At 41.0% G+C, this 18,611-nt stretch overlaps 2 protein-coding genes across 5 annotated transcripts in view; one reads left to right on the top strand and one right to left on the bottom strand.

Moving 5' to 3' along the window:
• LOC114651836 (evC complex member EVC-like) overlaps window positions 1–383 on the bottom strand; it is a 66,136-nt gene extending 65,753 nt beyond the window's left edge. For 2 of the 3 annotated variants that reach the window (XM_028801833.2, XM_028801835.2), the window contains exon 1: window positions 1–382. In XM_028801833.2, coding sequence (XP_028657666.2) covers window positions 1–165 — 165 coding nt within the window. In that variant the 5' untranslated portion in view covers window positions 166–382. The other variant, XM_028801834.2, reaches the window with a different exon arrangement.
• Window positions 384–619: 236 nt separating this feature from the next.
• LOC114652773 (limbin-like) overlaps window positions 620–18,611 on the top strand; it is a 197,653-nt gene continuing 179,661 nt past the window's right edge. For both annotated transcript variants that reach the window (XR_007935127.1, XM_051928206.1), the window contains exons 1-3: window positions 620–1,346; window positions 3,219–3,306; window positions 13,395–13,570. Coding sequence is in view for 1 of the 2 variants with exons in the window: in XM_051928206.1 (XP_051784166.1) it covers window positions 1,077–1,346; window positions 3,219–3,306; window positions 13,395–13,570 (534 nt within the window). In the remaining variant the exon portion in view is untranslated. The remainder of the gene's footprint in view (window positions 1,347–3,218; window positions 3,307–13,394; window positions 13,571–18,611) is intronic.

Genomic DNA, 18,611 nt, shown 5'->3' with positions numbered 1-18,611 from the left:
CTTGGGATGTAAACATTTTGTCTTGAGCACGCAGCAGTACAAGAGGACGGCAGTTGCGATTCCACAGCACAACCCCAAAATTATAGCCAACGCCAGTAAACCTGGAACAACTTGCAAGGAATCGGTCGACGGGATGGAAACACGACTTGAACATCCCGATGACATAGCTGTAGCAGCTGACTCCCCAATGCTGAACTCATAATTAAGGCTGACAGGTCATCTTTTCTGGGGGCCCCACAACTCTCCAAAGCTCACGTTCGTGTTGTTTTAATGAAGAAAAACTGCTTACTCTGTTCAAATGAAGAATACACCAGCACTCAAGAAAAACGAACACACCCTCCGCGAGGGACTACAAAAGTTCAAGTAAGTACGACTTCATCTGGAGGCAATGGAATGTGGGCGGAGCATCAGTCAATCATTCCTGAAGAAACCTATCATTTGTGAGAGGGGTTTTCGTTGAACTAATCAGCAGCTAGAATAGCCCATCAATCATCTGTAGACGCACAATCATTTTTGAGTGTCCCATATCAATCGTTATTTTTGTGTTACCGCCCTGCTCCTTTTGGTTCACGGAATTTGTAGTTTTTAATGTTTCCATAGTTTTAAGTTTTTCTTCACGCATCTCTACTCCAGCACTGTAGTTTGCCTGAGATCAAGAATGCGAAGTGTTGAACTGCTCAGACTCTGCAGAGCCATGTTTGTAACCTGCATGAAAAACAACACGCAAAATACAAGTCCGACGCTTCTCAAAGGCTCTGCTTAGAATCCCAAAACACTACTTTGTACAGCTCCAGGACCCCTCCCCCCTGGATACAAACCCAGACGAGGCGTGAGGCTCGCGAAACAAAGCTGACAGAAAGGAAGTGATTCTCGACTTTCGGGCATACTAGCAGATATGAAGGTGTATGGGCACTGGGAGGCAAATGTGTGAGAAGAAGAGAGCGAGCTGCTATGGTTGAAAATGACGGTCGAGGGTGCCCGAACGCAAAATGATTCTTAAGGACATGTTCCCCTAATCGTCGCTTCCTTTTTCATACACAAATCATAATCACCGTTACTAGACGTGAGCCTGCAAGATGCCCAAGAGCACGGCTTCAACGCAGAAGTGCGGTCCAGTGTCTATACTGTTGTGGTCAAATGTTAGGAGATGGTGGTGGGTGTGTTTACTTTATGGATTTTATTCGCTACAAACAGGCTGCCACACGGAAAGTTTGCGGTGGAACAGTTATCGGTCAGCCACGTCTGATTTAACATTAAATCTTCACGAAAACAAACTTCAAGGAGCCCATGGAATGAACGGGAGCTGCTCAGACGAGGTATCCAAGTGCAAGGATTTATGTAAAACGGTAAGCGTGTGCGGTGGTGCTACGTCCGAACAACGTGAAATAAGCGATCGGGGCTCAGTGTTGGATCACTAGTTACGCTAGTGTACTGTGGAAAACTTAAAGAGAGGCTAATAAAAATGTTGTATTTTATTTACGTAGCGTCACTCCTAACCTTATAGCGCTTCAAGAGTTTTGGTTCAGTTTGTTTTGTAGAATGACAATAGCCAGACTAAACTGTACATTTTAAGCTTTTACTAAAGAAGTTAAATTTAGGTCTCGAAACTTTATTATCACTGTTATTATTATTATATATGATAATATATTATTATTTTACGAGTCTACCTAGACAAGTGGTTGCCAAGATCGATGCTGAGGCTTTTTCCTCCCGGCCAACTTTGTAATCGAACACCATTTTTTTTGTCCGTAACTGAAGCCTTGTTTGTTTAGGTGGTGATAGTACATTGTGCAAGTTTTAGAAGTTTTAGTACATCTGTAATAAATTAAGTGAATATTTTCCCCTGTAAGATCTGACTTCCAAAATTGCTTGATGCCCTCGTTCTGACTTGAAAATTCTAAAATGCCAAGACTTCTCCTGTTTAATCCACAAGGTCATTTATTTACAGCTGTTGTTTGGGATCATTGTGCTGTTGATTTTCAGACCGATTCCCTGATACTTTCTGGTGAAATTCCCTGATACAACTTCGAATTGGTTGATGATAACCACCATCCGCTATGATTTTGCAAATAAGCTCCTTATTGTAATTCCCACTCTGTCATACATCACAGTTCGAATGAGGTTTACAGGGTTCTTTGTTGGACACCCGCTTCAATGCTGGTGAATTCATTCCATTTGTGTACTGTCTGCCTGTGTAGGAAACGATGGGTGTCCAGATCTTTAGCACTGCTTTTATAGCTCTTTCCAGCTTCACGAGGTCGCATGCAGCCCTTCTCAAGAGGTCTATATTGTGAAGAGTAGGAAACCAACTCTTGTTTTATAGGGCAGTGTACCTCAAACCCACACCCGAAGTCGTTTCATTTATTTCTCAATCACAGTTTTAGAGGGCTACAAAACTGTATCGTTGTTGACCTTGAATATTTAAAATATATTTTCAGTGAAACTAAGAATGTACAATTTCATTCACACTATTTGTTCAATGTACTTGTTTTTGTCTATCAAAATGATTTCAGTGAAGATCAGTTGATAGTTTTTGGAGCATTTCATGTAAGAAGATAATTTCAAATAGTTCACTTTCTTTTTCTAACTTTCTTTTCTCAGTACTTTATGTATGATGACTTTAACAGGAGCATCTTGGAAAAGCATGCAGTTTACATGTTAAAGACATCATATTGAGCTTTGCAGGGTATTATATTTATGTTTTGTTTATGTATTTGCCTTTTGTAATTTATTTTTATCACCCTTATAATCACTGTTGTTTCTGACATCTTTGATTCTGGTAAAAGGTAAGGTGTATACACTCCTAATACATATTTTGCTTATGGTTGCTTTCAAGGTTTATGTTAACAGGAATGCAAAGCTGCTACTATTCTTAAGTGTGATGATGAGGGTAAAAATAAAAGCTCACATCTGAGATGAGCTGGTAAGTGTGAAGGAGGTTTCTGTTCAATTATGTGCTCTGTGAACAAGTAAAAAGCCATTCAACATTAATGAGACATTTTATTCTTTTGCCTGGGTAACCATAATGTCAGCAGGAGTAACTAGACTGAAGATTCTGTGGGATTCACAAAACTCTCTTGAATGCTCTTCTCCAACAGAAAATCAAAAATGCTTATTTGAAATCACATTATTTTTCTTGCTTAAAAACTAGAAGGTCAAATGTAAGCTTTGAGTTAAAACCAGGTCATTCATTTTGTTTTGTTCTCCATCTGTTTTAGGATATTATCTGCACTGAATTGTCTCACTTCCTATACATTCAGAGCCCATGCCTTATTTTGCGGAATGTAAGTGAAAGTCTGAGTACAGGTACGTTTTTTTTTTACATCAGACATGAGGGCCGAATAGTTAAAAGATGTTTTTATACTGTGCTCATGACCCTTAATGTAGGTTAAAAATTAGAAATACAACAACAAATGTTTAACCCATTGGTTTAAATCTGAATAGACACCCTGTTCTGTATAATTTCCTGTACCCTGACTTGGATTTGGACTAAGATTGATGATCTGAGTAAAGACAATGTGTTTCCCCTTCATCACATTTAAGAGGGTGATTCCTGTTCCAAGCTAGAAAAATGAAGTGAATTAAAAAGAGTGCAGTTGGACTTTCCATATAGAAAAAAATGGATAAAAAGTATAAACTGTTATAGAAAAAGGTCCTTTGAAAAATTACAATTGATCTGTTAGTATTTATACTATATTTTACTTGTTTTTAAGATACAGCCTTCACCAGCTTTTCAAAACTAATTTGTTCCTAAAACCCCTTCACCAGATGAATATTCATAACAGGTACTCTTATTGTAATTACTGTTAATTTGTATGGAAAATATTTTTTAGCATTCCTTGGCCCCAAAAATGACACCTATTTTTGTTCAAATAAGAACAGAATGCATGAAAATGGTCAGAATTAGTTTAATAATAACATTAGTTATCAAAACAAACTAGTAAGATATTGTCCTTTCATTAAATACTCTTTAATGAAGCTGCTACACTGTACCACTTCACGTTTTACATTCCAAGGAATGGCCTTTAGATCCTTGTTGATCTTTTTACAGCTATTTCACCATCTGTTTTGGGGCAATGATACAAAAAGACAAGTGGCAAGTTGAGTGAATGAAACCACATTAAAGAACAAGTACACACTGCTGCAGTCTGGAAAACTTTATATTTTTAAAACATGATCTACAAAAATGTATTCATTTATTTTAAGTCATTGCTCAATAGTTGTTCTTCTGTACAAAAAGTATTTTAAACGTCACTGGCAAAACATAGGAGTACTTTAGCAGTAATACATTTAGTTCTTCAAATGAACATTAACCTCAGCTTTTCTTTAAAGAATTTTAAAACTAAATATGATATTTGTTTGTTTTATGTTCTTTTTTTGTCATTAATTATTTTGGAGTAAGCTGGGTTCCTTTGCAATATGCAGGCCTGTTACATATTTTTTGTCAATCTGTTATAGCAGGTACAGTCATATACTGTATGTGGAAATCTGCAGGGTAAGCAGTGTTACAACAGGTGAGGACAGCAAGCTAGATAAACCAATAAGGAAGACGGGCTTTGTCCTGTTTGGAGATAGTTATTAAGAATAAGACACTTAAAGCATGAGTTTAATAATTTTCAAGTCAGTTATTTCTCTACAATAATTGTATATATTAATTTCAGTCAAAAATTGCATTCTAAAGTGAAGCACTTTTTAAACATTTTAAAAGTATAGGTTGATTCTGATGGGCAGGGCTCTGAGTTATGATGTGCTACTGTCTTAATAATGAAGCAATCCAAACAAAATAAAGATCACAGTATTCCAGGATAAATGTAAGAACAAGTGAGGCATGGCACTCTTTTTGACTTATTTGTGAATGAACTGGATGATCGTGAGATCAGTGAAGGTTATTTCCAAAACGATTGGGCAACCTGGCACACATCAGCTCACAGCATGGCACAAATTGAATAGTTTTTTGGCAATCAGGTCTTTTCAAAGGGACTATGGCCACCTCATTCCCCAGACCTGGCACCTCTGGATTTCTTCCTTTGGGGAAGGCTAAAAGGAAAAGAGTACAAGAACAGGCCTCATACAGTGGAACCATTACAGCAAAACATTGAACAGGAAATTGTTTCTATCACCCCAACAATGCCTGCAGATACCTTTGCCAATATGGAGCGGCGTGTCAATCTGTGTTTGCAAAAAGAAGGCGACCGTTTTCAACACCGAATGTGATTGGAACATTTACACATCTATCAAGGTATGCACTGCATTTATTTTGTTTCTTTCACTTTATTATTACGTGAGTAACACATTATAACTCAGGGCCGTGGCCATTACAGTCTCCCAGTACTTTGTCTGTTCTTGCAGTTTACAATGGGGCTAAAGTGTACAAAGGTCTAGACTTGAAGAAAAGGCTTAAACTTTCTAAGTACATCTATTTTTTAAGGCAGGAATGTTATCGAGTATTAATCCTCATCTTGAGGTTGCACAGATATTGCGAAACAGTGTATCCAACTCATTTTAGAAAATGCAGTAACACAAAAGAGATCATAAAGGGTTGGGGCACTGGAAGGTGAGTATTGATGGCAAAGATAAACAAAAAAAATGTCAGTCACTTGCTGTCTTTCCAGATGCAAGTTAAAAATTGAATGAAGATAATATGGTGATGGAGGTGGTTAAATAGGTGGTTTGAAGAAGTGGTTGGAGTTACTACATGAAGAGTCCTGAAGTAGTCTTGCGTGTGTGACAACAGGAATAAAAAGTCCATCCATCCATCCATTGTCTCCCGCTTATCCGAGGTCGGGTCGCGGGGGCAGCAGCTTGAGCAGAGATGCCCAGACTTCCCTCTCCCCGGCCACTTCTTCTAGCTCTTCCGGGAGAATCCCAAGGCGTTCCCAGGCCAGTCGAGAGACATAGTCCCTCCAGCGTGTCCTGGGTCTTCCCCGGGGCCTCCTCCCGGTTGGACGTGCCCGGAACACCTCACCAGGGAGGCGTCCAGGAGGCATCCTGATCAGATGCCCGAGCCACCTCATCTGACTCCTCTCGATGCGGAGGAGCAGCGGGTCTACTCTGAGCCCCTCCCGGATGACTGAGCTTCTCACCCTATCTTTAAGGGAAAGCCCAGACACCCTGCGGAGGAAACTCATTTCAGCCGCTTGTATTCGCGATCTCGTTCTTTCGGTCACTACCCATAGTTCATGACCATAGGTGAGGGTAGGAACATAGATTGACTGGTAAATTGAGAGCTTCGCCTTGCGGCTCAGCTCCTTTTTCACCACGACAGACCGATGCAGCGCCCGCATTACTGCGGATGCCGCACCGATCCGCCTGTCGATCTCACGCTCCATTCTTCCCTCACTCGTGAACAAGATCCCGAGATACTTGAACTCCTCCACTTGAAGCAGGATCTCGCTACCAACCCTGAGAGGGCACTCCACCCTTTTCCGGCTGAGGACCATGGTCTCGGATTTGGAGGTGCTGATTCTCATTCCAGCCGCTTCACACTCGGCTGCGAACCGATCCAGAGAGAGCTGAAGATCACGGCCTGATGAAGCAAACAGGACAACATCATCTGCAAAAAGCAGTGACCCAATCCTGAGCACACCAAACCGGACCCCCTCAACGCCCTGGCTGCGCCTAGAAATTCTGTCCATAAAAGTTATGAACAGAATCGGTGACAAAGGGCAGCCCTGGTGGAGTCCAACTCTCACTGGAAACGGGTTCGACTTACTGCCGGCAATGCGGACCAAGTTCTGGCACCGATCGTACAGGGACCGAACAGCCCTTATCAGGGGGGCCGGTACCCCATACTCTCGGAGTACCCCCCCACAGGATTCCCCGAGGGACACGGTCGAATGCCTTTTCCAAGTCCACAAAACACATGTAGACTGGTTGGGCAAACTCCCATGCACCCTCCAGGACCCTGCTAAGGGTATAGAGCTGGTCCACTGTTCCGCGACCAGGACGAAAACCACACTGTTCCTCCTGAATCCGAGGCTCGACTATCCGACGGACCCTCCTCTCCAGGACCCCTGAATAAACTTTTCCAGGGAGGCTGAGGAGTGTGATCCCTCTGTAGTTGGAACACACCCTCCGGTCCCCCTTCTTAAAGAGGGGGACCACCACCCCAGTCTGCCAATCCAGAGGCACTGTCCCTGATGTCCATGCGATGTTGCAGAGGCGTGTCAACCAAGACAGTCCTACAACATCCAGAGCCTTGAGGAACTCCGGGCGTATCTCATCCACCCCCGGGGCCCTGCCACCAAGGAGTTTTTTGACCACCTCGGTGACCTCAGTCCCAGAGATGGGGGAGCCCACCTCTGAGTCCCCAGGCTCTGCTTCCTCATTGGAAGGCATGTTAATGGGATTGAGGAGGTCTTCGAAGTACTCCCCCCACCGACCCACAACGTCCCGAGTCGAGGTCAGCAGCGCACCATCCCCACCATATACAGTGTTGACACTGCACTGCTTCCCCTTCCTGAGACGCCGGATGGTGGACCAGAATCTCCTCGAAGCCGTCCGAAAGTCGTTCTCCATGGCCTCCCCAAACTCCTCCCACGCCCGAGTTTTTGCCTCAGCAACCACCAAAGCCGCATTCCGCTTGGCCTGCCGGTACCTATCAGCTGCCTCCAGGGTCCCACAGGACAAAAGGGTCCTGTAGGACTCCTTCTTCAGCTTGACGGCATCCTTCACCACCAGTGTCCACCAACGGGTTCGGGGATTGCCGCCACGACAGGCACCGACCACCTTACGGCCACAGCTCCGGTCAGCCGCCTCAACAATAGAGGCACGGAACATGGCCCATTCGGACTCGATGTCCCCCACCTCCCTCGGGACATGGTCGAAGTTCTGCCGGAGGTGGGAGTTGAAGCTACTTCTGACAGGGGGCTCTGCCAGACGTTCCCAGCAGACCCTCACAACACGTTTGGGCCTACCACGCCTGACCAGCATCCTCCCCCACCATCGAAGCCAACTCACCACCAGGTGGTGATCAGTTGACAGCTCCGCCCCTCTCTTCACCCGAGTGTCCAAGACATGTGGCCGCAAGTCAGACGACACGACCACAAAGTCGATCATCGAACTCAGGCCTAGGGTGTCCTGGTGCCAAGTGCACATATGAACACCCCTATGCTTGAACATGGTGTTCGTTATGGACAATCCGTGAGCCTTTAACCGCCACCTTATCGTGGTGGAGGGGTTTGCGTGTCCCAATGATCCTAGGAGCTCTGTTGTCCGGGGCTTTATGCCCCTGGTAGGGCCACCCAAGGCAAACTGGTCCTAGGTGAGGGATGAGACAAAGAGCAGTTCAAACCTTCTATGATGAATGAAAACTTTGGACGCCGTTTTCCCTTGCCCGGACGCGGGTCACCGGGGCCCCACTCTGGAGCCAGGCCTGGAGGTGGGGCTCGATGGCGAGCGCCTGGTGGCCGGGCCTGCACCCATGGGGCTCGGCCGGGCACAGCCCGAAGAGGCAACGTGGGTCCCCCTTCCCATGGGCTCACCACCTATGGGAGGGGCCAAGGAGGTCGGGTGCAGTGTGAGTTGGGTGGTGGCCGAAGGCGGGGACCTTGGCGGTCCGATCCTCGGCTACAGAAGCTGGCTCTTGGGACGTGGAATGTCACCTCTCTGAAGGGGAAGGAGCCTGAGCTAGTGTGCGAAGTTGAGAGGTTCCGGCTAGATATAGTCGGACTCACCTCGACGCACAGCTTGGACTCTGGAACCAATCTCCTTGAGAGGGGCTGGACTCTGTACCACTCTGGAGTTGCCCCCGGTGAGAGGCGCCGAGCGGGTGTGGGTATACTTATTGCCCCCCGACTTGGAGCCTGTACATTGGGGTTTACCCCGGTGGATGAGAGGGTAGCCTCCCTTCGCCTTCGGGTGGGGGGATGGGTCCTAACTGTTGTTTGTGCGTATGCACCGAACAGCAGTTCGGAGTACCCACCCTTTTTGGAGTCCCTGGAGGGGGTGCTAGAGGGCATACCTTCTGGGGACTCCCTCATTCTGCTGGGAGACTTCAATGCTCACGTGGGCAATGACAGTGAGACCTGGAAGGGCGTGATTGGGAGGAATGGCCCCCCCGATCTAAACCCGAGCGGAATAAAAAGTAAACAAACTATTTGTAGGATTTGTCCATTTTAACAGTAGACTGGGGATCTGCTTCAGAAAGCTGCATTAGTGTGAAATCCAGCTGAAGTAAATTGAGATTCACTGAAATCGGACAAATTGCATTCCAGAAAACTTGGATTTAGCCAAACCTGTGTTTGTGGAACTGATTAAGCCAAAGCTATGTTGTCTGTAAAGCCAAAAATTCAGATAGCACACTAATCCTGCTTTTTGAACAGGCTCAGGATTTTCCTGTTCCAAAAAGAAAGATGTGACGAAATCCAGTTCAGTTAGTGGGGCAACCAGTACTCTGAAACAAACCTGTAAAAGAGCAGGTATAATGTGAAAGATTAACATTTTGAAACCTCAATAATTAATTAGCAGAGCATCCAAATCATAAGATCAAAAAATCCTGGTAGAAATGCTGATCCCAGCTGCAACCTTTTAAGAAGCAGAAATGCTGGCAAAATATTGAAAAAAATCTCATGCCCCTTCCTTAATGAACAATCAACACTAAAATACATCTCCTTAGTCAAATTCTGCCTAGAAAAACAAAATCAGAACCCGATCAAATAATTGTTTGCATGAATGTTATTGTTTTACATCTGAAACTTTTTAATAAGTTATTATTATTATTACAGGTTGAGTATCCCTAATCTGAAATGCCTAGGACCAGAAGTATTTCAGATTTCGTATATTTTCGGATTTTAAAATATTTTATATACTAAAAGAGAGATGTTTGGGGACATTCTTGATCAATTATGGAAATGTAACCAAACCAAATAAATGACGACTTACATGTGTAATAATTCATATCATTAAACCACTTTTATAATGTGCGTTGTCATGACAAACATATTAAACCACAGAAGTGATGAATATGATGTACAGACTGTGTTTTAGTTTCCTTTTACGAGGGACAATGCTTTGTTTTTTTGTCAGTTTATATCATCTGCCCATTGTCACTTCTCAGGGAACTGGCAGATGGGACATGAATATCTTAGCCAAACTTCATTCCATCATTCCTGCTGTGGTGAAAACCATTAACTCACCGGTGAAGAGCTATGTCCAGTTTTCATGTGGTGTTGGTACATACATAAAATATAAAATGTTTATACCAACCTAAAAAGACATTTTGTAGCAGTGTCTAGTTCTCCTAATGTAACTGAAGCACTTTACTACACTAATTTGCTTTTTGTTAACTGTAAGCAGTTATACATTATTTCATTAACCCAAAAGTCATCTACAATTTTCATGGTGCCATGCTGCACTTTTGAACTGCCACATATATATTGTTGTGTCACTTTCACGGGGACCAAAGCTCATTGAATGTGTTTCATTGCTTAGTGATGCTTGATACTTCATGAAGTAACCCACACACCCTCCTGACTGTTATACAGTAGTAAATTGTGTATCATCTGCTTATGGCACTTGTTGCTTGTTGTGAGCCCCACATCCCCCATCCCATCCCAGAATCATCGATCATGTGTAGTTGCCTCGTGGCTCTCTCATCTTCACGGGGGACTCCTTCCTACACCCAGACCACTCTGTAAGTATAAATTCATTTTGAATCTTTGCATATATTATTCACATCAATGTTTTGACATAAGTATATTTTCTTGCTCAAATTCAAGCAAAGTTTTAAAAGAAGAAGAACGTGGTATGGAATTTTTCACTTGTGGCATCATGTCTGTGCTCAAAGTTTAGATTTTGGCGCATTTTGGGTTTTTGGATTAGGGATACTCAACCTGCATTATTATTTTATTTTTTTGCTAATGGCAGCTTCCTCCATTAAATATAAATTCCACAGATTTGCAGGTAGGACAATCAGATTTGAACAATGGCAGCATTTCAAAGCAATAATAAAATATAATCGAATGGCTGGTGTATCAAGTGTCCCATCTTCATCACTTCTGCAGAGTCCTTTGCCTTTTAAAGAAACACCCCTGATGACTGTTCATTTCTACTGATACCCATACCTTATATGCTCATTAATTCAGTTTCGATGTGGGTTTCTATAATGGAATAAGCAACAATGCAATGTGACTTCTGAATTGCATTGTAGTTCATTTGGCCTAGGGCTTTCACCATTATCTATAGCATTTCTGACCACTAGATTAGTTCCTATTTTCCCTCTTATTTTGCTTATTTAGTTAGCTTGCCATGTGACACTTGTAGCCATATTCATCCCAACAGATGGTTACTCAACTAGATTTCACCCCTTGTAAGTTATTTTGGATAAAATCTTTTGCACAATGAATATATGCATTTTAGGGTTTACTAATGCAAGTGGCTGTGTGAATGGAACACACGTCTTTATCAAAGCACCAAGCATGAATGAAAGAGACACTTGTGTTGCTTTGTTTTATAGAGCAAAACCAGCAGACTCAGGATGAAGCCACCAGCAGTCTGTTTCTCAGACCTGTAGTCTGTGCTTGATCAGCTGTTCAGTGATTGACTCTAAGAACTGTCAGGTTAATATGCAAGTGTATGCATCATTCAACATGTGTGAAATTATTGGTAAATAAATGCCAAGCATTATATCAGCTGTGGAGTGCTAAATAAAAGCCACCAGGAGATAGAGACATGTATTAACCTATACTTTGACTTATAAGTCGACCAGTGGTGGATTTTTTTACACTATTTATGAATTACTATTTCCATTTTATGTGCAGTTGCCTAAGCAAACAACAACATAATAACATTATGTATTAGCAGTGAAAAAATGTAAGTTAAATGAGTCCCTTAAATTCTGTTTATCACAATGAATACTACTGTAATTGTGGTTTGATTCAAACTTATTAGCCCTTGTGCTTAGAGCTCCATATTTTGCACATATTATAATTGACCAGTATAACATTTTTAGGCAGATGTATAAGAAATGGTTTGCATCAGACATTTTATTTATTTATTTAATTTTATTGATTTTATTGTAATCGTTCCATACAAACAGTCAATTTTTACAAAAAATAGGATTAAAAAAAAATCAATCCCCACCCCTGAGAAAGAGAGCATGGCCAATGGAGTAAAACTTAAAAGCTTGTAAAAATAAATTAATTGATGAATTTAATAGGTAGATAAAGATAAATGGAGAAGAAAAAGAAATGGGAACAGAATCTACTTCCTCAGAGCTTTAAGAGCTTACTAGCCAACCCACGGTGTAGCATACGCCGCATAATTATTTATTGATGGGTGAACACTTCCTGAACGACACAGTTGTCCAAATGGGGTTGGTTTGAGGATACGACTGTGAGTGAATGAAAAGATGGAACTCTGGAGAGAGCAACATACAATTGTCCGTGACTGAAAACTGGTTTTGGCAGATACAGGCAATGTGTTTGTGTCTCTCTCTCTCGCTCGCCTGTGTGTGTGTGTGTGTGTGTGTGTGTGGCTCTCTTTCGCGCGCCTGTGTGTGTGGCTCTCTTTCGCGCGCCTATGTGTGTGGCTCTCTTTCACGCACCTGTGTGTGTGGCTCTCTCTCGAGCGCCTGTGTGTGTGGCTCTCTCGAGCGCCTGTGTGTGTGTGGCTGTCTCTCGCGCGCCTGTGTGTGTGTGGCTGTCTCTCACGCGCCTGTGTGTGTGTCACTCTCTCTCGCGCGCATGTGTGTGTGTCACTCTCTCTCGCGCGCCTGTGTGTGTGTGTCGCTCTCTCTCGCGCGCCTGTGTGTGTGTCGCTCTCTCGCGCCTACACAGATGAAAGTGACTCGGGTGAGGAGTTGGGGGCGGGCACATGAGCAGGAAATACGCATGCCTCGGGAAGAAGGGTTAGAGTTGCGTGCCATGATCGGCTGCTTAGTGAATTGTTGGTGGGCGAGGCTCTGTCTTGCTTGCCATGGACTTAGTGAATTATATACATAGATTCTAAAATATTATTGATTAGATCCTGCCAGGTTTTGAAAAAAGTTCTGCACAGATCCTCTAACTGAGAATTTGATTTTTTCCAATTTCAGATAGTATAAAACATCAGTTACCCACTGACTTAAAAGGGGAGAGTTAGGATTCCTCCAGTTTAGCAAAATAAGTCTGCATGCCAATAGAGTAGTAAAGGTAATCGCAGTTTGTTTGTCCTTCTCCACTTTAAGCCCATCTGGAAGAACACCAAACACAGCTGTTAGTGGATTAGGAGGGATTGTGACACCAAGGCTGTCTGAAAGGCATTTAAAACTTTTTGTACAGAATGATGTTATGGTGCAGGACCAAAACATGTGACATATTATAATTGGCCAGTATAACATTTTTAGGCAGATGTTTAAGAAATGGTTTGCATCAGACATTTTAGTCAAAAATATTTTTTTCATTCTTATTTTACAGACAAACTATTCTTGGCCTGTGAGAGGATGAGGCCAACAGCTAAAGATGATGTTTTTCCGTTGACTTCATCAGCACCTCCTACTGCATGGCAACATTCAGTTTTTTCTATGATTCCTTTCAAGTTCTCCTCAGTTCTTCATAGAAGCCAAAGGGAATTGCTGCCATCTCATAAAAATGTAAGTGTTCTTTCTTAAGAGGCTATTTAAAGCATTTTCAGAGTTTCTCCTAATTCTTGCAGCAGTAGCAGAGTCAACAGTCAGTTGCCTTTTTCTGGACAAAGGCAAGGACATTCCTAGGCTAACTAGAATGCTACTCCTTGGCAGTGATTTAGAACTAAACTTATTCCTGTATGTGTGACATGTCCATAGTGATTCGTAAAGTGTTTTTCATGTTCACCTGAAATTAATCCACAGCCCGCAGGCTGTTTTTTCAGAAGTTTTCCCCACAGCATGTTTTATGCATCTTGAAAAAATGTTAAATAAAAGAAAAGTGGTGCTAAATCCTCATGCTGAATTTAATTAACAATTATTTTTTTTTATTTTCAAGATGTGTATGTAGAGGTCATTCTGTAAACATTCAGATAATTGAGATTGATCTATGTATTGCATTTTAAATTTTAACTAGACTCTGTTAATCTCATTTTCCCTGTTTGTTATGATACAGGAAAAAGGAATCGGAGCAGCCAAACAAAACAATATATATTAAGAGCAGAAGTTAAGTCATACTTAGATGTACAGTAATCCCTCCTCCATCGCGGGGGTTGCGTTCCAGAGCCACTCACGAAATAAGAAAATCTGCGAAGTAGAAACCATATGTTTATATGGTTATCTATAATAATAAAAGGCAAAGCCCTCACTGACTGACTCACTGACTCACTCATCACTAATTCTCCAACTTCCCGTGTAGGTGGAAGGCTGAAATTTGGCAGGCTCATTCCTTACAGCTTACTTACAAAAGTTAGGCGGGTTTCATTTCGAAATTCAAAGCGTAATGGTCATAACTGGAACATATTTTTTGTCCATACACTGTAATGGAGGAGGCGGAGTCACGTATCGCGTCATCACGCCTCCTACGTAATCACGTGAACTAAAAACAAGGAAGAGATTTACAGCACGAGTCACACGCGGGAACGAAGGTAAATGACGTTAATTTTTGACTGTCTTTTAATACTGTGTAAGCATACATATTAACACATGTGCAAGTAAACGTGTGCATTTACGGGGTGATTTCTCAGGCTTAAAAGCTCACCTTTTATCAAACGCGGGAACAAAGGTAACTGACGTTGTTCACTGTCTTTTAATACTGTGTAACCATACATATTAACACATGTGCAATTAAACGTGTGCATTTACGGGCTGATTTCTCAGGCTTAAAAGCTCGCCTTTTACTAAAAAGGTAAATGCAAAACTATTTTCAATCAGTTTATTGAAACGCTCCCGTTAAGGATTGCAATAACATATTTGCGAGATAAAAGTTTAATGAGAACACACGAGGTATAAACGAACCACACGCCGTGGCGCAACGTTAGGGGCAACAGTTTCAACCATTGTATGATCTGCTTCTCGCAACTGAAAGACGGCACATGGCGGATGTTAGCCGACTTGCTGACTGCAACGTTAGGGGCTTCAACTATGGCGCTGACGCCACATCTCAGTGCCAACACTTTGCAGACTGTACTTAAAAGACACGCCCTCCTCACTGGACAGTTAAAAACACCAATCAAACTAACGATGACATCAAGTATTACCCAATCAAAAGTAGGAAAGGAGGCATCTTCATAAAATGCGTGTGGGATGATTTGCATGAAACGCTGCTTTAAAAAAAAAATGATAAAAAAAATACGGGATAAATCCCGTCCAGTATTGATTCAAAACGGGACGTGCAATTTCATTCTCAAACGCTGCACGATTCCGTATTTTAAAGGACGGGTGGCAACCCTACAGTGCCAGGTAACCACCCATACAATCACATTGTGATTCAGACTAGGAATGCAATGAATGTAATTACCCCGATCTACATACAAGGCGAAAGTCTTGCAACATTCAAAGATGATGGTTTGGGATAAGTACACCATACAACATAAAAGAGCTTATGAAGCCTTGAACCGAAAAAAGCAAGATCTCAGAGATCGTAAAAAAAAAAATAGGAGGTAATGTCGTTTTACTCGCTGTAGATTTTAGTCAAACATTACCAGTTATTCCACGAGGGAGACCAGCAGATCAACTCAACGCGTGTTTAAAATCCATGCTTCTCCCACGCTCGGTTATATGTCGCGTGTTCTCGGGTAGGTGCACCAAAAAATGTATACATTTAAGCATGTAATGGGCAAACAAAAAATGAGGTATACCCGAAGGCACTGCAGTAGTACTTAATGTAACTTTACTTCTTAAATGTTAATGTTTTACTGTTTAATAATTTATACGCTTCTTATATGTTGTTCAAATTCTTTTATCAAAATACCACTGACAGCGCAATGCACGATAACATGGAGTGAATACACCATACGCATCCGCCCATGGCTGCCCTGCTGTGCGCAGATAGGAGTTGATTCTACAATAAAATAAAATAAAGATAAAAAGAGTAAAACAATCATCACCCATAAAGCAGATAGTAGACGTGACATACTATATGTGTACCACATTTCAAGTGTATAGGTGAAACGGTTTGCGAGCTACAGGTCATTTAAAATCCTGGACAGACACACAAATTGCCACGGTAGCAAATTACAGAAGAAGATTTTACTGTTTCATAATTTATATTTATATGAAATGTGCTTCTTATATATTACTTCATATTCTCATATGATAATGATGTTAATGTTTATATTGATTTCTGTGTTATTAAAACTGCATGTATGTGTGTATATGTATATATATATATATATATATACTAGCAAAATACCCGCGCTTCGCAGCGGAGAAGTACTGTGTTACAGAGGTTATGAAAAAAAAAGGAAACATTTTAAAAATAACGTTACATGATTGTCAATGAAAGCCCGTTTCACTCAGTAAGTCTTATGTGTGTGTTTATGTATGTGTGTATATATATGTAGATGTGTATATGTAGATATGTATATATATGTATATGTATATAAATGTTTATGTGTGTGTGTATATTATATATATAATATATATATATATATATATATAAAAGACAGCAACAGTTATAACAATGACAACACGATTACATTGACAATCATGTTACGTTATTTTTAAAATGTTTCCTTTTTTTTCATAACCTCTTTAACACACTACTTCTCCGCTGCGAAGCGCGGGTATTTTGCTAGTTTTTATATATTTTAAGCCCTTATAAACTCTCCCACACTATTATATACATTTCACGCACAATTACACAGCATAAACCCTTTGTATTCTCTTAGATATTAGGTAAGATTCGTTGAAATTATGTATGTAAACACAGTTTACATACAGTAAAACCTAAATATTATTTTAAAGATATCGAGCGTCTCCGATATCACATATGTTACAGCCATTACGACAGACAGGCCGCCAGCAATAAATACGTACAATGCAAGAAGAATTGTATACAATAAAATGTGTGTACAGTGACACTAAACTATGTACATGTAATAAGTACATTACGTAGATAATTAATTATGGTTACTCACCAACAATGACACGACGACTTGTCCGATAACGATGAGTTTAATTTTACTGCACAACAAAGGATAGCGTTACAGCTCTTCTAAAGGAGCCTCTTCAGGCGACTGTTTAGCACCGCCGTTGTTCTTCTTGCAGCACTCTTCAATCCAAATCCCTAAAGCAGATTCCATCCAGACTACTGCCTTATCACGTCCACTTGCAACTCGTTTTGCGCCCTGCTTAAAGGACACTGCGGTCGTAGATCTTGTATGCTTTTCCTCCTTTTTAAATAAAAAGAATCGTGGACTCATTGATGCTGTAATGGTGTCCTGCAGCGGTGTAGCTGTTTCCTTCCTTCAACATATCCAAAACTTTTACCTTTTCTGCAATCATTTGCATCTTCTGTTGGCGCTTGGACACGGCGCCTGAAGCAGTAGCAGGGGCACGTTAATGCTGAATGAGTGAGATTAGACTTCCTGGTTAATGCAGCACTCCGTCGCTGAGCCAATCAGCAGCACACAGGAACTTAAGTGCGTGCTGTGATTGGGTAGCTTCTCAGCCATCCGCCAATAGCATCTCTTGTATGAAATCAACAGGGCAAACCAACTGAGGAAGCAAGTACCAGAAGTAAAAAGACCCATTGTCCGCAGAAACCCACGAAGCAGTGAAAAATCCACGTTATATATTTAGATATGCTTACATATAAAATCCGCGATAGAGTGAAGCCGTGAAAGACGAAGCGCGATATAGCGAGGGATTACTGTAATGTGATGCCAAAACATGCCTGTCAAAATACTATTTGCAAAAAAAAATTTCTAATAAAAAGGAAAAAGCAAAGTAGATTGTGTTTTAAAGAGTCTAACTTCAAACTAGAAATGAGTATGTATTAGTATATTAATACGTTTTTTATGTAAAAAATATATCTTTCAATAGCAAAGACCTTAGAGAAGCACATCAAATTCTCTACTAGGTTTTAATGGTTTAAGAAAAAATATACAATATTTTAAAAGCATGAAAACATTTTGCTTTTTGTAAAATGTTTTTGAACTAGTTCTCAATTTGAAAATTAAGTTTGAAATAATTCAGCCCAAAATAGTGTGCCTTTCTACCCCTTAAATGCTCGATCTTTAATAGACTTTTTACGTTCATTGTGAATAATACAAATAAATATCTCATAGTCAAATATAAATGCATAATGCAAAATAAAGAATTTTGCTTAATAAAAGTGACATCACAAGGAAAACTTCCATCCTTCCCTTTTCGAAACTGGTTGTTATCCTGAGAAGAGTAATACAGTATTGTTATTATAATCTTGGGAATTATAAAGGAATTTATTGTGATTTGTAGTAAACCTGTCTAATCAAAATAATTGTAGTATACAATATTTATTTTTTTATCAATTTGGGAAATGACAGTATAAAAGAATGCATCTACCATCAATATGGAGAAAAGTGCATATAAAGCTAAAACTTTAGGAGCTAGTCCTAATAATGTAACTGAGTAATTTCATAAAATTACAACAACAACAACAACATTTATTTATATAGCACATTTTCATACAAAAAGTAGCTCAAAGTGCTTTACATAATGAAGAAAAGAAGAATAAAAGACAAAT

The sequence above is a fragment of the Erpetoichthys calabaricus genome, chromosome 5, assembly GCF_900747795.2.
Source record: "Erpetoichthys calabaricus chromosome 5, fErpCal1.3, whole genome shotgun sequence".
NCBI lineage: Eukaryota > Metazoa > Chordata > Cladistia > Polypteriformes > Polypteridae > Erpetoichthys > Erpetoichthys calabaricus.
The sequence above is the reverse complement of the archived record's forward strand: the minus strand, read 5'-3'. Positions and strand labels throughout refer to the sequence as shown.